This window comes from Aspergillus eucalypticola, assembly GCF_003184535.1.
Source record: "Aspergillus eucalypticola CBS 122712 chromosome Unknown BO83scaffold_17, whole genome shotgun sequence".
NCBI classification, from domain to species: domain Eukaryota; kingdom Fungi; phylum Ascomycota; class Eurotiomycetes; order Eurotiales; family Aspergillaceae; genus Aspergillus; species Aspergillus eucalypticola.
The window spans coordinates 89,698-104,064 of record NW_020290291.1 but is presented as its reverse complement, the minus strand read 5'-3'; the positions used below and the strand labels follow the sequence as shown (position 1 = coordinate 104,064).

Sequence of the window (14,367 nt, the reverse complement as noted above, 5' to 3'; positions counted from 1 at the left end):
AAGTCGCGAACCCGCAAAGCTGAAGATGAAATCATCAATTCCGGCTATTCTGGCGTTCAATAACTCAGTGACAGAGCACATTGAGTCCCTCTTACTTTTCATCTCATTATGAAGGGGTTTCGAGACCTTGACTAATCATATTATAAGTTGAGCCACATATATTGGCCTGGGATTCGGGCAACAATGGTCCCGACTTTCACGGTCCCTTATACGTCATGGGCAAGCAGTTATATACGATTCTAAGTGAAAATTCCCAGAAGAGTAAGTCTCACGTCCTCGTTGACAGATGCATGACCATTCAACTGATGGCTGCGACTTTCAGATAACGATATTTGAGACCACTGCCGGTTAGGACATAATCCGCTCATACTCCTCAATCGCAGAGGTACTGGACAGCAACAGATGTCCGTCATTGGTACATACAAGGAAGCATTGACTCGACTAAAGATCGAACTCGTCTTATCTCACACCTTTTATAGGCAGGGTATACTACCAGAAAACGAATCTGCACGCGATGTGGCCTGTCAGTTGCGAATCCTGCTTGCCTATATACCCCAGAGCAAGCGTGTCATGTTCTGTGCCATGTAATTCTTCTCTGGGATTGCGCACCTGAATCCTATATAGAAGCTATACGGAGGGCCTACCCTCGCAAAGTCTTCTCCCAAAGACTTCTCCATTTTCCACTCACCCCAATCTCCAACCTGCAACACCCAAGGCTGACATTGCAACCATATTTCTCTTTGCTCATATGATCGTTGACCAATATGCCACAGCCCAAAAATATGTCCGAATACTGAGTGTCTTCAATCGCTGCTTTACGAGATACTTCCGACTTTTTCGGGCCTCCTGCCGATAGTAATAGATGAAGCTCATACGGAGACTGGACAGCCATACTTCGACTCCAAGTCATTATATACGATATACATATTTGTCTTTGGACAAAATGACGGAAACCGCCAGCCTGGGTGTGGTTATCAACCGCATTCCAACCCGGCCAAGAAGCAACGTTTTCGGGAACTGCTCCATACCAGATGATCATAATGATAACGAAAGAAGAAGCCACGCAATGGAAGCTTCATCGAATCATGCAATGTATTGACGACCACTAAGCGCACGCCAAAACGTGCTACACCAAATAGCCCTGCCGGGTATCGTTGCCAAGTCACTCCCAAGCAAGAGCAGTGATCGATGGCTTCAATCCCAGATTGACGAAGAATACAAGTCCTCGTTGATTATAACCACAGTGGTAGGCAATACCCTGTGCACGGTCAACACACCGTGTCTGGAATGCGCTTTACCATATGCTATATAAAGTCGCGTCACTTTTACCGAATCATGCCACACTCTATCTTTGTCAGAGGCTTCAAGGAGCGGCTTGTGAAAGGAGCAATAATGTCGAATACACTTGGGTCTTTCAAAAACCATTCATGAGCTATGCGATCACTTTCTTACACTCCACCAACAGACTAATTGGTCCGTGACGCAGAAGAGGGAAGAGCCAGTATTGGTACAGGATGACGAAGTGCCTAACATCCACTTCCTCGCTTTCTCTGGCAACTGCTCGAGCAGTGTCTGGCGGTATGAAAGTACCATTTGTTCTCTGTGGCCAAGGCCTGTGGCTCACTTGATGTGAACAACAATTCAGCTTCGTGTTCTGGCAACTCTTGATAAATATGGACACCACTCCACCCAGTCATCAAAACCTTCGCCTTGAACGAGATCCACGAAACCAAGTCATTGACGTGACCTCAATCAGTGCTTTCGAAAGCTTCGACACGTTGATCACAGCCAACATGCGCAACGACGTACCTGATATATCTAAGGGACCAGCCTGCGTACTTCAAAGGCTTCTGGGACATCAGCTCATCTTTCACTCCTCGAATGAAGCTTTTTTTGATACCTACAACATCAACTCAAGTTAGGAGCTTCAAATGACAATGTCACAGCAATCTCCCTTGAATGGTTGCATATCGCCCCCTTGTGCATATCTTCGAGGACTAATTCCCGCTATACAAACTTCGACCCATGACCAGCAGAACACATCGCTCCGAGCAATGGACGCTTGTGTAAAACACCAAGCAATCGAAGATGATATATTTGGCAACGGTACAGGCCATCTATGAACGCTTCATTCCAGCTTACCGCCTTGACATGCCCTTTATATTTTCTGTAATCTTACTGGGTCAGCTTTATACCCTTTGGATGCAACTATTACGAAAATAGGCACATCCCTAGCTGTCGAGGTCAGCCCGTCCGTGTCATTGCCAAAGAAAGCATGATGGCCGGATGAGAAGGAATCTTCTTCTGTAACCGAAGGAGATATTCCCCATGAGCGATGGTGGAGGTTGGTGCACGATTCTCATGTGCACCGGCATTGATGCCGTTGGACGTGGCTCGTTGTCGGTATACCTTCACACCTCATCGCCAATGGAATTTACCAGCCGAAGTGGCCTGCTTGATACGCGAAGCTTAAAGTCTCCAATTGAGTTCACATCACTAAGTCCAACCTCGTATCTTCCTGTTCCCGAGTATCATTCTCCGAATGCCGGGTGTGTTGAAGGAATGGCTTAGACGAAGCAGATAAAGGGTATGTCTACGGAACATCTTCCCTGGAACTCATCGGCTTAGAATCAGTCCTTCCACTGCCTGTCTGCGTCTGGCAAAGGTCGCTGGTTCTTTCCTGCTTTTGATGCTCCAGATGCGTGATGGATGCGGCGAAAACCATCAGCCAATGCTGTCTGGGCGCTGTACAATCACTCACGGCTACGAGTCAGATCCGGCAAAACGTCACTTTCGGAGGCAAGTGATAAGTTACATCTTTCTCCGATATAGCGCTGGCGGAGCTGGAAGGCTTGCGCCTGTTAGCCTATATAAATACCAGCCAAATCTTTCTCTCAAAAACAGGGTTTCTTTCCATAGAAGATTCCACGTCGAGCAGCACCTTGATCACTCTTCAAATGATTAATGGCCTACCGAGGGAAAGCTCTCAAGCCAATGTACGGGTCATTGCTCTATGTGATGCTACTCTCGTCTTGATGACACCTGGAACAAATGCTTCGACTGCCTGTCTGGTGGTTGGAAGAATCTGACGGCCATGACTGGGTTGAAACGACGCGATAATAGCAAGATTTACTTTGACTCCCCCGGTCGAGGAGAATGGAGGATTGCGCGCCATACCATTGTGTCAGACTATTCCGACGAAGTTAATACTTGGGAACTTAAGATAGACACGGATGGCTATCGCTTGCACTCCTTACAATATTCAAGGATCCTTCTCGACCATCTCATATTTTGCTTATGTGGAAGATCCCGTATATACTTTTCGAAGAAGTGGATGAAGAATTGCATGTACGGTACGATCACGGCATTGATACTCTCCGGGTCACTGACGGGTTATACGCCTGTCTGTCTGTCATGTTGCCATGGGGACCATCTATATAAGAGGATTCGGCAAAGGAAATCCCTCTACCTTCCTTCAACGCGAAACTGCTCAATGACAAGTTCACCTCATCTGGAGAGAAGAACTAAACTCCTCCAGTGACTCGGAAGCATGGTACAACGAGAGACTATCTTGGATACACCGGGTCTTGAGAAGCCACCCTGATAATATCAGATGATGAAGTGCTGCTGCCAATAGTCAGAGCGCACATAAGACTTCATTATCAGTTAGCAAGGAGAAAAAAAAAGCACGAACATAAAAAGAAGCTCAGAGATGCGAAAAACGCGCGGTTCTTCCCTTACAGTATAAAAAGTGCTTTCTGTTACTTGGCATTTGCTTTCTTCACACTTGCGATATGCAGAAACGCAGAAGACACTTATGACCCAGAGTTCAGCATTGCCCCATGTGCTGTGGATAATATCTCTACCACTTCAGCACCTCGATGAGGGAGACTCGACTAACTACCCAACCGACAGAAAAGTCGTCTGTCCAAACAGTCAAGCCCCTTCCTACCTTGCCAAAACTCACCGGGAAGACTCTTCTGGTGAAAAGAGCATCTTCCCATTTCATACTACACTTCCAACAGTAATCCTCGGGCACAACGAAAGAGACATGACTATTTCGAGCTCACGCAACCGACAGAGACTTTATCCATCCAAATTTTCGAGCATCCTTCTACCTTGTGTCATCACACGAATCGGAAGCCACTTCAGACGGAAAGGTCATTTTCGCATACCATACACAACTCCACACAGTATTATTAATAACACATTGAAAGAGACACAATTATTTCGAGCTCACCCTACCACAGAAAGAAGAGCCAACTTCAACGCTTCCTGCACTCTGCTTCCTTGTGCCGTCACACACACAGAAGACTATTCTGATGAGGAGAGAACCTTCGCATACCATCCTACACTTCCGACAGTGCTACTCCAACACAATGAAAGAAACATGGGACTCCAATAACAGTTCCAACCTGATCCAACCGACAGAGGAAACAATATCCACTAGACTCATCAGGTTACCTCGTTCCTTCAGTCAGCTCTGGAGACTTTCCAGAACAAGATAAATATGACCCGTACAAGACACTCCACATCAACGTCGACAGCGGCTGAGCAACAGCAATTGGCCAGCTATACTTTTATAAAACACATGGTCTCGTGTTGATTTGATTTCTCTCCCAGGAAGAGATAGCTCGTTGGACACAGGACATCCCAAGACCGTCAAACTGCTTTTTTTTCCCCTTCAATCTTCCAAGAAAGCATCAGTACGACGCTAAGCGAAACCACTCTATCTTAACCTTGACAGTAGTTGCACAGAGACAATCAGCCAGCTATAACGTTAAACAACACATAATGTCACGTCCAATCTCTTTCCCAAGAACAATCATCTCACGGAAGCGAGAACATCTCCAACCTCCTTTCTTGAATCGTTCTCACAAACTTCCAAGAACACATTGAGACATTTCCCACAACACACTGCATTTAACTCTTCTCAACAATTCCACGGAGCCAATTGGCCAGCTACAATTCTGCACATGGCTGTCCTGTTCATCCAATCCTACTCTCCTTACCTGTTTCTTTCTCATTGAAAAGAGGACATCCCAAATCTTCCTCCTTGAATCGAAATCTGCCAAGCTTCAAAGAGAGAGAGAGAGGGCTACTAAATGGTACACCTTGGACGACACTCGACACGTACCTCAACTCGACAGCAGTCGAGCGAAATCATCGAACCAGCTATAATCACCCACAAAACACCACATTGCATCGCACAGAGAATCACCCCATACAGAGGATCCCTGCCATTCAAAAGGCATCAATTCAGCGGGAACAATGACCATGATTACCCATGGCTTGATCAAGAATCTCATCTCCCTACGAGTATTGCACTCGCCATGGGTTGAGGGGTTTGAGCCCAATATATAGTTCAAGCGTGAAACCTGGAGATACTGTCTATCGAAAGGCGACTCTGGATAAATGGTTGGACTGTCGCTGGGATTAAGCGAAGTGCAACTATGAACTACAACTACAGTTGCGGTATAGTTTCTTGTGGGAATAGACTCCGCCTCGCAGGTCGGAGTATGAATTCTGTCTACTTGTCTACCATTATGTTCATGGGGAATATGTGCTTATTGGAATGGTGGGATTTGCTATGTGCATACTTAGTAGTCGTTCATTGATGATAACATGGGAATGGGTATGGTATCTGGTGGTGTGCATAACTATCTTCATTATTATCTATTTATTGGGTATATTTGGGTGGACTATACGTAGAACCTCAGGTCATCATGCATCTATAATGTATTGGTTGATTAATGCATCCTGTTCGGGCAGTAAATAGTACTACGTACCTTTCTACCGACTCACCTACCCTAGTAGTGGTCTACCTTGTAGTTACATATGCAACGTGACGGGTGAGACTAAAGTAATGTATGTTACTGGGACCATGCAAGCCCACGAACGCAAACAACATGATGCGAAGCGATGTTATGCCATGCACATACACGTTACTCAATGCAAGGTACTTTGTGGGTCCTGAGAGGAGACAAAAGAGGAAATGGGGGTGGGTAATGGTATAATGATAGCGATTATTTGCTCTGCTTTGGTGGGTGTGGTACAGGCAGAGTGGGTATGTATGCATGTATGTAACATTAGAAGAAAAGTCCAAGAAAGGAAGTAGTATGAACATCCGGGGGAAGGGAAGCAAGCAAAAGTACGCTCTGAGATTGGGTGTCAGTAAGGAAAAAAGATGAGGCTGGATGCTTGGGTCATCATCATTGCCGTTCCCTTCATGGTGATGGTAGCGAAGAATGGAAGAAAATTAAATCGGCAAAAGGGTAGTAGGTAAGGAGGTCTGTGTCCCAGAGCTGGGATACGAAGTGGGAAGGAGAAGGACGTCTGGGCTGCAAGAAGCCGGCTAAGAAAGTGGAAGCATTCTAGCCTTGCTTCAGCTCGGTCCAAAACGCCATTGTCATCTGATGGGACGGTACGGATGAAAGGTCGTAGTAACTAGTAACAGCAGGTACACAGCCCTAGCGGTTCACTGCGGGTTGTACTTGTCCTTCCATATCCTGTCGTTGAACAAGATCATGTCAGCCTAAACTCCAGAAACCCGCTGATGGGGGGAAATGGGGCTGTGGTTGGCGGAGAGCGTGACGCTGGTTTGCATGGCGCAGGGAAGCGGAAACTCCGAGCGCCTATCAATGCATCCCGCAACAACACCAGCAAGTGAGGAGAGCCGGGTGCAGAGCGCTGGGGTCTGAGGCAATGCTCATCACACTGGCCCCGTGGAGGACCCAGAAATGGGCATCAAACAACGAACATACGACGCTAAATAGGGATAATTTAACGTACCAGGAATTTCCCACTAATTTGTTGCCTTTCTCTTCGGCCAATCGGTAGTATTTGGCGGCCGTGAACTAAAACATGGCGTTGCGAGTCAGTCAACTGCTCATACAGATGATCAGATAGCACCGATGGATCCAAAGAGTGATGCGGGCTTCAGGCATTGATGCCCGAGCTGCGAGGCCCTCAGGACACGGGCAGATCATGTTGCGATAATCATCACGTATGAACCATGACGCAAACAGCACTAACCTTGTCCTTTTTCCCGCCAAACCCTTCTAGGTAGCACCAAGCAACCTCGTTCATCGCGTCGGTATCACCCAGGTTGGCTGCCGTTTCGAAGTATTGTCGCGCTGCGACTGGGTCTTTCTTGACGCCCCAGCCATTACGGAAGCAGTTTCCCAGCTCGAAAATAGCCAACACTAGCTCTCCCTTGGCAGATCCGCCCTTCTTGATGCCGGCCTGGAGCGCCTGAGACTCTATCGATGCCGAGTTGGACGCTGCGGCCGAGAGATACATGACGGCTCTATCAGGATCTGGCGAGCAGCCCCAACCATGTCTATATCAAGCCCAAATCAGTACCATGTAGCAATAATGTACATCGAATATGCAAACAACGATAAGAGTCGGGGGTAAATGGAGCTCAACAAAGGTACGGTTGCTACTTACCGGAGCGCTAGCCCATAGAGCACTTGACTGAGTGCATTGTTGGCACCGTTAGGGTCCGCCAGGTGCTCAAACATCTTTGTCGACCGTTCGAGTTCTGTACACCAGGTGTAAGTGACTGAGCAAGCGGACAGCCAAACCCCAAGTTATGCCCATACCTCCAGCTTCATGAAGTCGAATCGCTTCTTGTACATTGATCTATGCCACAATTAGATGAAATGCATTGAGAACAAAGCAATCTGACCACTTACATCCCCTTCTGGATCGTTTATGCGGCTCCGACTAGAACTCCGCGACCTCGATGGCGCGCCATCCAATCCGAAGCCTGTCGGCGAAGTAGGCGACAGACACGAAGCTCCGGCTTGCGGGCTGCGCTGTGCTAGCATCGTGGCCCTCTTCTCCCATTGTGCCTCCCTTTCTTGCTCATCGCCTCTATCACAATTTATCTGCGGAAGGTCGGATGGGACGTTGACTGATGACGAGCTGGAATTCCGCGACCCCGAGCGATCCAAGTGCAGCAGGTGCGTCAGCCGTCTTTCTCCGCGCGGGCGCGTTGGTGAAATCGTACCCGAGGACTCTGAGGGCGCACGCGAGCGACGGAACGGATTCAACGATTTGCGATGCGAAGGAGAAGGAGGAACGGGTTCTAGATATTGATCGTCGGGGTGATCGGCATCTCCGTCGAAGACAGGCGGACGGATCACTTCTTGGGAGGTTGTGTCGGTTCGAATGAAGGTAATCTGAGGCACATTTCTCCCGGAGGTCGTGGGAACGACACCGGACGCATAATTGTCGGCCGTGTTGTTGAGGGCGTCCTTCTTGTGAAGTATCTCGCGGAGCGGCATCGTTGCGCGGCGGCTTATCGCGGAGGGTGGATACTCAGCGCCACAACCGGAAAGAAAATGGGGAGAAGATGATGGAGAAAGGAATCGGAGTAGACAGCTGGTGAAAAGAAATCAGGGTTTGATGGAAAATAACAGACTCTTCGGCCTTATACAAGGATGGTGGCAGGGCACAGGCGCTGAGTCGAGGCTGTGAACTTTGTTTCATGATGGATTGCCTGTCATGGTTATTTTTATCGTTCCTTTAAATCACAGCCAAACCGTGGTTTGGCTGGTGTCTTGGCCTCCGCGGCGGCAATTTCTTCATCTTGTCATGTCACACATAAAGACTCGAGCAACTGCGCCTGGCTGATTGGTTTGACGCTGCTGGACGAGCGTTGTGAATTGATGGCGCTGGTAGTTGTGGATGCTCCACACGAAACCCCTGGTTAATGTCCTGAATCCTGATTGATGAATTACCGGCAACTGAAAGAGCGTCCCTCATTGTTCCCTCTCCACCACCAACAACAACCACAACCGCAGTTGCTTCGTAGGGGTTTCATGTCCCAGTAGAAGAAAGAAGGCATGCTTCTTAATAAAGATAATATTGACGACTGTTGTCAGCAGAAGGGCTTTCGTCAGCCCTGCAGGGCACAGCCCAGGTGCTCCACCGCAGTGTTGGCTTGTTGATGCATCATATCAAACACATTGCATAATCCCAAAACAGTTGTCCTGAAGCCACTACATGCTTCACTGCCGAAATAGCAGAGGCATACAGTACAGGCCTAGTAGTATCGAGTAGTAATAGCATACATTGGATGCCAAAATCGTTCAACTACGTACTCATAGGTCCACATTTTGGTGCGAACTAAGTATATTTCTCCACGGCACAAGGACAGGAGAATCCAATAACTCATCCAGCTAAAAAGCTCTACTGTATATAGCCCAAAAATATTTGGGTCTGGCTATTCGGCTACACATCTCTTTAAACTGACCACATTTGGTATTGGTATGTCTAACGACAACAGGAAAGATCTTTAATTTGTACATAGGCTGACGGCGGGGCCATTCATGCTTGTCCATTTACTGGGCCTTGGAGGACATGATACCTAAAATAGTTGTAAGCATCGTATCAAAAATCATGCGGCACACATGGTGTTCCACTTACGCTCAACATCGGCAACGCTCTGCTGAAGGATCTGCTGGAGAACCTTGGGGTTCTCAAGCTCCTTCTGGATCTTGCCGATGACGCTCTCGGCAAGCTCACGCTGCTGGCGCTGCTTAACCTGGCCCTCGTAGCGAACCCAGGAGTCGAGAACCTGCTTGGCCTCGGCAGCCAGAGCAGTGCGCTGCTCAAGCTCGTAGGCCTGGGCCTCAAGCTGAGCGGTTTCCTGTACGTACCGTTAGCTTCCTGTATCCGCTAACCCCGATGATATTTCGATCGGATGAGTGTGGAAAGGATCTGAATGTACCTTGGAAACAGCGAACAGCTGCTTGGTGAGCTCAACAACGCTGGAGAGCTCCTGAACGTTCTCCATACGCTGCTTAACGGCGTTGGTGTGGTCGGCACGGGCAGCGTTCAGGATGTCCTTGTGCTTCTGAACCTGACCCTCAGCCCACTCACGGTAAGCAGGACCACCGTACTTGGCAACGGCAGTGAAGACGCTGAGAAGACAGAAAGCAGCAACGGTTTCCTCGTTCATAACATAGAGCTCGTTGCTGATGGCAGCGATGGAGATACCGGCAGCGGCAGAGAGGACGGCGGTCTTGGAGACCAGGGAGTTGCCGGGAAGAGCATCGATGATGGACTGAGCCTTCTTCTTGGGGTCCTCGGTGGGAACGTTGGAGGCCGAGCGAGACGCGGTCAAGGTGGCAGTGATGGGAGCGACGTTGCGCGTGGGAAGGGTCGGCCGGAGCCGGGCAGCACCTAGGGGGCGTTAACAATCATAGCCAGTTGATAAAGCAAGCCGAAAAGAGTCTAGTTCGGCATACCAAGGGCGCTCTTAGCCAAACGCGAAGCCATTGTAGCAGTGTTCAGACCTTGACAGGATGTGATGGATGAACGGAAATGAGGAGACTGAGGTCGGGATGGCGGTTGGGACGGTGCGGAAGACTCTAACCCGCTCGGGCTTAGCGCCAGTGGGCGGAAAAACCGCTAACCGAGGGATCTCCAAAAATTCATGGTTGATGTCGGAACTGCTGTGCTGCCTGTCGGTCAAGTCTCCCCGATTTTGCGCGATATCTGCAGTTCTATCGACCATGCCTGCCCCTACAACTGCAGCCGTCACCTCTAAGAAGAGGAAAAATGTCAAGTCGAGCGCCGTTCCCTCCTCCAAGCGCCGCGCAGTCGCTGAAACTGAGAGCCCCAATGCGATTGCCGATATCCAGCAGCTGGAAGACCAAATTTCCGAGTCGCGAAAATACTACAACAACATTGCGACCCTGATTTCCATGCTCAATGTCGATGGCTCGTCGAAACCGAACATGGCTGTTGCCGTGGCCCTTTGCCGGGTTTTCAGCCGATTGATCGCTGGTGGAAACTTGACGGAGACCAGCCGCGCCGCAGAGAATGAGAAAATCATTGTAGCTTGGTTGAAGGAACGCTGCCGGGAGTACCAGAAGCTCTTGCTGTCTATCATTCGCGAATGCGACTCCTCTTCTCAGGTCCGGATCTACCCCAACTGGACAAATTCATACGGTACTAACCCACAACAGATCAGCGCCTTGACTTTGTGCCTCTGCCTCATCAACGAACGTGCTACCCACCTCCCTGGCGACAACACTCAGGAATGGACATCGGGTTTGTTCAAGGGAGTTTTCGAGGCGGTTGTTGAAGCCCAGAATGGACAAGCGGTGCTCTCCGAATTTATCGAGAAGGCAAAGGAATTCGAAGACGTGCGATACTACACATTCATGCAACTTGCGTACGTTCCACTTGCACAGAACCAAGAAAAATCCACACCAATCCACATCCACTGACACAATACAACAGCGAATACGCAGACACCGAACAACCATCCGAGACCCTCGACGTCCTAATCTCCATCCTCTCAGCATGCGATTCCGTACCCAGCCCGGAGCACGAATTCGAAAGCTTCTACACGGAATCCAGCAAGCAGAACAAAAAGGTCCTCTCCGTGAACTCGCACAAGAAACGAGCCCAAGACGCCTGGCTCGCCATCCTGCGCAACAACCTCTCCCAATCGCAGCGTAAAACCCTCCTGCGCATCATGGTCCACAACATCGAGCCATGGTTCAACCGCCCCGAACTCCTCATGGACTTCTTAACAGACTCCTACAACGTCGGAGGAGCCACCTCTCTCCTCGCCCTCTCGGGTCTCTTCTACCTCATCCAAGAAAAGAACCTCGACTACCCCCAATTCTACCAAAAGCTCTACTCGCTCCTCGACGCCGACCTCCTCCACTCCAAGCACCGCTCCCGCTTCTTCCGCCTCATGAACACCTTCCTCGCCTCTACGCACTTGCCCGCCGCCCTGATCGCAAGCTTCCTCAAGCGTCTTTCCCGCCTCTCTCTTAACGCGCCCCCTACCGCCATCGTGGCCATCGTCCCCTTCATGTACAACCTCCTCAAAGAACACCCTACCTGCGCCTTCATGATGCACCGCAACATCCGCGACGAGGGGCTCAAGGCTCAGATAGAAGCAGAGGGCATGGACGATCCCTTCGATCCTACTGAGCCTGATCCGACCCGCACAAACGCCATCGAGAGCAGTTTATGGGAAATTGAGACTCTTCAGTCTCATTATCATCCTAATGTGGCTGCTATCGCGAACATCATTTCTGAGCAGTTCACGAAACAGTTCTATAACTTGGAGGATTTCCTGGATTACACTTACCAGGGCATGTTGCAGGGAGAGTTGGGCACCGAGGACAAGCCGTTCAAGAGGACGCCGGTGGTGGAGTATCAAATACCCAGGCGGATCTTTACCGATCGGTTGTTGGAGGAGGATGGTGGCCAGGATTCCGGTCCTGGAAGCTATGTCCGAGGATTATGGGATTTTGCTTGATGAGCAAGGTATATATTGTTTATTTCTACGGCTGTGCCCTTTTTCTTAGACTTGACATTTTTTAGCGTACATAATTAGATTTGGCGGGACACGGATGGGTTCAAAGAAAAGTTATTAAAAGTTTCAAGTTTATCTATCTGCCATCAAAGCATGAATCACACCAGTCTGCGGTCTAGTCTATAAGAACAATAATAGTGTCATGGGTCAACCTGACCATTAGCGGCCACTATAGGAGATGATCAAATCTATCCAGGACCGTTATCCTCATTCCGCACCCAGATTCAGACTCGATCTACCTATGGTGCGCCGCAGGATTGTTTGGAGGAGGTTGCCGACTGCGATAATCCACCCTATGCATCCAGTCCCCCGCATACTCCGTCCAGTCCGGGTGGATCTCCGTGTATGCTGATAGAGGCATATCCGCTCCGGCCGCTGCCGATTCGTGCCACGGTTGTAGATACGGTGATACTGTCACCATATTCATCGGTTGCAATGCCTGCCGTTCATGCTCTTCTGCCTCCGGGTCCCCAGGGTGGTAATCACAAAACACATCCAAGGCAAACACGCCGCGTTTCAAGTCATCGAAAAGCTCATCGGTAACTTTAATAGGGACTGCTTCGATGCTGGCACGCAGTTTGTTCATGATAATTTGTGCCTTCTTCCGTCTCCGCTTGCGGCGTACACTGACTTCGTCTTCCATTCGCTCAAGCAGACGCAGAATTTCTTTCTCCGATGAAGCATAGGTGACAGCATGTTGCATTCGTCGTGTGAGCTCATGAAGGTCTCCGGAGACTGCGCGAAATAGCGCATCGATCCTTGCTAATGTATTGGTCACTCGAGAGGAGAGTAAACGAGAGAACTGTCGGCCATATATTCGGTCCCAGAAGCCCAGCCAGTAGTGTAGCCCAGTTCGAGATTTGCTGAGTCGTGTTATTTCGAGGCTAGCAATGACATTGCGGCAAAGCGCTAGCGTATGCAGAGCAGTTTCTCGTGTATGCTCGAGCGACTTTTGGTGCGGCACAGCAGGTGACTGTTCTAGCGTTTGGTCAGGGAACTCGGCTGTCTCATGTCGGCTTTCACATTCTACTGTTCGATAGAACCGTTGCGAGATGCTGGGGTCTGTTGTTCTTGTGGTCGACTGTGCTGGCTCAGCTTCACACACTAGCGAAGAGGACGCACTGCGCTTGAGAGAAACGGGCAAGGTTGCTTGCAACATTCCAAGCAGAAAGTGCAACATTAAAGAAGATACCAGGTTAGAAAGGAAATGGTTTCCAAATTGCAGTTTCAAGAGACTCGAGTAACTGAAAACGAGAGAAGGGAAACTTTTCGAGAAACGAGTGTGGTGTTAACGAGCGACTGGACAGTCTATGTCATTTGCTAGGAATAGGACGGCAACAATATTACAGTTTTATAGCCGGAGAAACGAACATAAATGAATGAGGGAACAAGTCAAGTCAAAGTCCTTCCTCCTGGGGGTCTTAACTTGCTTTTCTTGTTCGCTGGATGGATCCATTATCCGCAGGGAAGGAACGAGCATATCCACTCGGCGTTCAAAGTGGAAGCAACTGTAACTTCAGCAGAGAATAGAACAGGATGCATCCGGATAGTGCCTTTTCACGTATCGCTTATCGGGAAGTGTATCTTCATAGACCGTTTAGGTCGTAGTTTATCGATGTGGATACAGACGAAGCTCAACTGGTTTCCGCTTTCGGTAACCGAACAATCAGGATCGAGTGTCACCGTTGCGATTCTCGTGGAAAACCAGACGATTGTTCGGTCTTTGATATTTTTGGAAACTCTGAACCCTGGTTCACTTCAGGAACCCGTCTCTGTCCTTTTTTCCACGGGATCGGGCATTTCCAGAGAATCTCTGATAAGCTCTCGGTACATCAGGTTTTCGTAGGATCATTGATTCGAGTGCGAAACCGAGACTGACCGAGCTATCGGCACATGCTGCACTCCCGATTGACACAGATTGAAGAAGTTATGATGATGTTCCATCAGTCCATACCCGATACAGTCCTTCGCGTTCCTCGGGATCTACCCCTTGCAGATTTGAAGTCCGCCCA

General features: G+C 49.2%; 5 protein-coding genes across 5 annotated transcripts; 2 read left to right on the top strand and 3 right to left on the bottom strand.

Moving 5' to 3' along the window:
• The first annotated feature begins 2,966 nt into the window (after positions 1-2,966).
• On the top strand, positions 2,967-3,858 carry BO83DRAFT_60860 (uncharacterized protein). Its single transcript, XM_025537476.1, has one exon. It carries the CDS (start codon positions 3,095-3,097, stop codon positions 3,539-3,541), a length of 447 nt encoding a protein of 148 aa, XP_025386604.1. The 5' UTR covers positions 2,967-3,094; the 3' UTR covers positions 3,542-3,858.
• Positions 3,859-6,478: 2,620 nt separating this feature from the next.
• BO83DRAFT_390029 (tetratricopeptide repeat protein) lies at positions 6,479-8,294 on the bottom strand (the record flags this gene model as incomplete). The annotated part of the gene is made up of 6 exons (XM_025532837.1): positions 6,479-6,509; positions 6,793-6,857; positions 7,036-7,342; positions 7,453-7,546; positions 7,608-7,647; positions 7,701-8,294. The coding sequence occupies 6 exons, from the start codon at positions 8,292-8,294 to the stop codon at positions 6,479-6,481; spliced, it is 1,131 nt and encodes a 376-aa protein (XP_025386603.1).
• A 950-nt stretch (positions 8,295-9,244) lies between these two features.
• atp4 (F1F0 ATP synthase subunit 4) lies at positions 9,245-10,326 on the bottom strand. Its single transcript, XM_025531532.1, has 4 exons — positions 10,263-10,326; positions 9,743-10,197; positions 9,439-9,661; positions 9,245-9,379 (listed from the first exon to the last, which is right to left on the bottom strand). The coding sequence occupies exons 1-4, from the start codon at positions 10,291-10,293 to the stop codon at positions 9,354-9,356; spliced, it is 735 nt and encodes a 244-aa protein (XP_025386602.1). The 5' UTR covers positions 10,294-10,326; the 3' UTR covers positions 9,245-9,353.
• A 167-nt stretch (positions 10,327-10,493) lies between these two features.
• Positions 10,494-12,386, top strand: noc4 (ribosome biosynthesis protein NOC4). Its single transcript, XM_025529574.1, has 3 exons — positions 10,494-10,934; positions 10,986-11,194; positions 11,263-12,386. Exons 1-3 carry the CDS (start codon positions 10,530-10,532, stop codon positions 12,296-12,298), a joined length of 1,650 nt encoding a protein of 549 aa, XP_025386601.1. The 5' UTR covers positions 10,494-10,529; the 3' UTR covers positions 12,299-12,386.
• Positions 12,387-12,590: 204 nt separating this feature from the next.
• On the bottom strand, positions 12,591-13,514 carry BO83DRAFT_438477 (uncharacterized protein; the record flags this gene model as incomplete). The annotated part of the gene is made up of 1 exon (XM_025536090.1): positions 12,591-13,514. One exon carries the CDS (start codon positions 13,512-13,514, stop codon positions 12,591-12,593), a length of 924 nt encoding a protein of 307 aa, XP_025386600.1.
• Between the last annotated feature and the right edge of the window lie 853 nt (positions 13,515-14,367).

What these genes read in the sequence shown, in the direction of transcription:
- noc4 (XM_025529574.1), top strand. Translation starts at nt 10,530, where the DNA reads ATGCCTGCCCCTACAACTGCAGCCGTCACCTCTAAGAAGAGGAAAAAT. An exon ending in AATGCGACTCCTCTTCTCAG is followed by an intron (nt 10,935 to 10,985) that starts GTCCGGATCTAC and finishes AACCCACAACAG; the next exon opens with ATCAGCGCCTTGACTTTGTG. An exon ending in TACACATTCATGCAACTTGC is followed by an intron (nt 11,195 to 11,262) that starts GTACGTTCCACT and finishes ACAATACAACAG; the next exon opens with CGAATACGCAGACACCGAAC.
- BO83DRAFT_60860 (XM_025537476.1), top strand. Translation starts at nt 3,095, where the DNA reads ATGACTGGGTTGAAACGACGCGATAATAGCAAGATTTACTTTGACTCC.
- atp4 (XM_025531532.1), bottom strand. Translation starts at nt 10,293, where the DNA reads ATGGCTTCGCGTTTGGCTAAGAGCGCCCTTG. An exon ending in TTTGGCTAAGAGCGCCCTTG is followed by an intron (nt 10,198 to 10,262) that starts GTATGCCGAACT and finishes AACGCCCCCTAG; the next exon opens with GTGCTGCCCGGCTCCGGCCG. An exon ending in AGCTGTTCGCTGTTTCCAAG is followed by an intron (nt 9,662 to 9,742) that starts GTACATTCAGAT and finishes CGGTACGTACAG; the next exon opens with GAAACCGCTCAGCTTGAGGC.